Source organism: Bidens hawaiensis, unplaced genomic scaffold (assembly GCF_021521415.1).
Source record: "Bidens hawaiensis isolate Kalapana, Puna unplaced genomic scaffold, B.hawaiensis_p1.1 tig00047678_1, whole genome shotgun sequence".
In the NCBI taxonomy this organism is placed as follows: Eukaryota; Viridiplantae; Streptophyta; class Magnoliopsida; order Asterales; family Asteraceae; genus Bidens; species Bidens hawaiensis.
In genome coordinates this window covers 53,314-55,663 of record NW_027498535.1, presented here as the reverse complement: position 1 = coordinate 55,663, position 2,350 = coordinate 53,314, and the positions used below count along the sequence as shown (strand labels likewise).

Genomic DNA, 2,350 nt, shown 5'->3' with positions numbered 1-2,350 from the left:
CAAATAAGCCAGTCCGTACGATACGGAAAGATCTTCTGTACTGTACCTGACGAGGTATGGGAAAAAGATCTGACTAAAGATACGACAGCTTATTGACAACAGTATGGCGAGCAGCATGCTCCTGTACTGTGTCACTATTAGCCGCTGCCTACTCACCAACTACTGCCATACCACGTGCGTAGCCGGCAGTTGGTGGAAAAGGAATAGTACACAGCAGGCCTGGTCACTATCAGCCGCTGCCTACCCACCAACTACCAGCAGGGCACGTGCGTAGGCCACTGTTGGTGGAATAGGAACACTGTTGCAGCCGGCCACACCTCCTTGGAAACCTACCTTCGGCTATAAATACCACAAATGGTATGACCATCTCAACTTAACATCTTGTATCATCATATTATACCTGATATCTGCTCTAGCAATCTCTTAATATACACTTATATTTAAAGAGCAATCTAGTCTGATTCTCACGCCGGAGGGTGGTCACAAGGAGGAACCCCCCATTCTCAGTGACGAGCTCACGGTGTCTGTTTTGCAGGTTATCAGAAGAACCATCTTCTCAGGGTCTAACCCCTCGTGGGAAACATCTATCTAACCCCCAGGTTACCAGTAATCTGCTCGGGGTCCGGTTAGTGTTTCTTCAACAGCATAGATTGTTTTAAATTAATCAGATGATAATAAAATTGCATAACAAGGAACTAGATATCATATAACAATAGTGTAGCACAAATAATAATACTAGCTAAAAAGAAATAACTTCCTTTAAAGTACAGTGCAATTAACATGGAACGTCGTATTAGATAGCCCGCAAATGCATTCTTGTGTGTTTGAGCATATATATTGCACATTTAGCGGAATATTTAGCGGAGTATCAGGATCTATTATGGTGTATTTGGCATCGGGTGACTTATGTAGCAAGTACTCTTCACATGTGAAACATGTTTCAACACTTCACTCAACGGCCTACACTTGCCTTCAAACAACTTCTGTCTATAGAAAAGACTCAAATCCAACTCCAAACTCTTCAAATCCCGAAACGGCGAACACTGATTCTCCAACTCATCTGGAAAAAACGAGAGGATATGAACAACAGACAAGTAAACCGTAAGCGACTTCACATTGCGTAAAACATTAAAGAATATCATCAGATCATCAAACAAATTCTTCCTTTGCGGTATTTCGTAGTAACCGCCGTACTCTATAATCGCTGTGTCAATAACCGGAAGAGCGCGTGTAATTTCAAACTCCGGGAAATTACTTCCCCGAACCTCTAAATATTTAAGGCACGGAGTCTTGATATTACATCGGAGGTTCTGATAACCGCATACTCGGTTGTACGAGATTGTTAGCTCCAAAAGATGCGGAGCATGTACGTTCAAAGTGTTATCATCTGTTTGAACACAAAAAAATACCAATTTTAACTTCTTTAATACATGAAACCCGGAGAACGGATCAGGATCCGTAATAATAGCCTCTCGCATATGTAAACTGGCCAGATTCTTGAAAGATCCGGATCTTGGTCCCAAATACGAACAACCAATGTTGCAGCGGCTTTCTAGTATCAAGCTTTTTAACGAATCGCATGAAGTATGTGACATGATCATCGGCCAACTCATCCCTTTTCTATTCCGGCGAATACTAACGTCGAGTTCTTCAACGCCTTGTTTAAAGGCGTAGTCGAAAACCTTTTTCAATTTTATGTCGGTGCATACTCCAACACGTATGAAGTTTATTCTAACCAACGGGGCCGATCGAGGGACCGATAACACACTGTAAACGAACTTATCGAAAACACCGAGTTTGTTGTTAAAACTATTGGAGTTGAAGTCGAGAAAAGGAACATGAGTCCATTTAGAAGACCATGCTTTCGACACCAACGATGTTTCAAAGGCGTGTTTGGTGTCAAGAGATGAAAGAATACCAAGCTGCAGTTCTTCGGGTAATGCCGAAAGCCGGTCCGCCATTGTTGTGTTTGGTTCTTGTTCTTCGTGGTCAAGACATAATCTTTTGAGGGGTTTCATATGGGTTTCGGGTTGTTGTTGACGTAATCGTTTGATGGCCATTGTTGTTTGTTGTAAGTATGTAATTTGGTGATCAGAATAATGATAGATGGTTTTATATAGGGGTTGATAGTCGGTGGTGCAAGATTAAAATTTTAAATTTTAAATAAATATATTACTAGTTACCGTATTTGCTGAGTTGTATATTAGGTAAGTAATTAATATATTACAAGTTTATTTTTGTTGTACTATTTTATTCATTAAAATTATATAGTAGTAAAATATTTTCAAAATTCAAAACATTAAATGAATTTCTCAGTTTGTTATCGCTTGCATCGAATAAATTTATAGAC

At 40.0% G+C, this 2,350-nt stretch overlaps 1 protein-coding gene across 1 annotated transcript; it reads right to left on the bottom strand.

Moving 5' to 3' along the window:
• Positions 1-878: 878 nt before the first annotated feature.
• On the bottom strand, positions 879-2,060 carry LOC143597158 (F-box/LRR-repeat protein At3g26922-like). The gene has a single exon (XM_077075744.1). It carries the CDS (start codon positions 2,058-2,060, stop codon positions 879-881), a length of 1,182 nt encoding a protein of 393 aa, XP_076931859.1.
• Positions 2,061-2,350: the final 290 nt, after the last annotated feature.

Bases quoted from the DNA above. Each gene is read 5' to 3' on its own strand.
- LOC143597158 (XM_077075744.1), bottom strand. From the start codon at position 2,060: ATGGCCATCAAACGATTACGTCAACAACAACCCGAAACCCATATGAAA.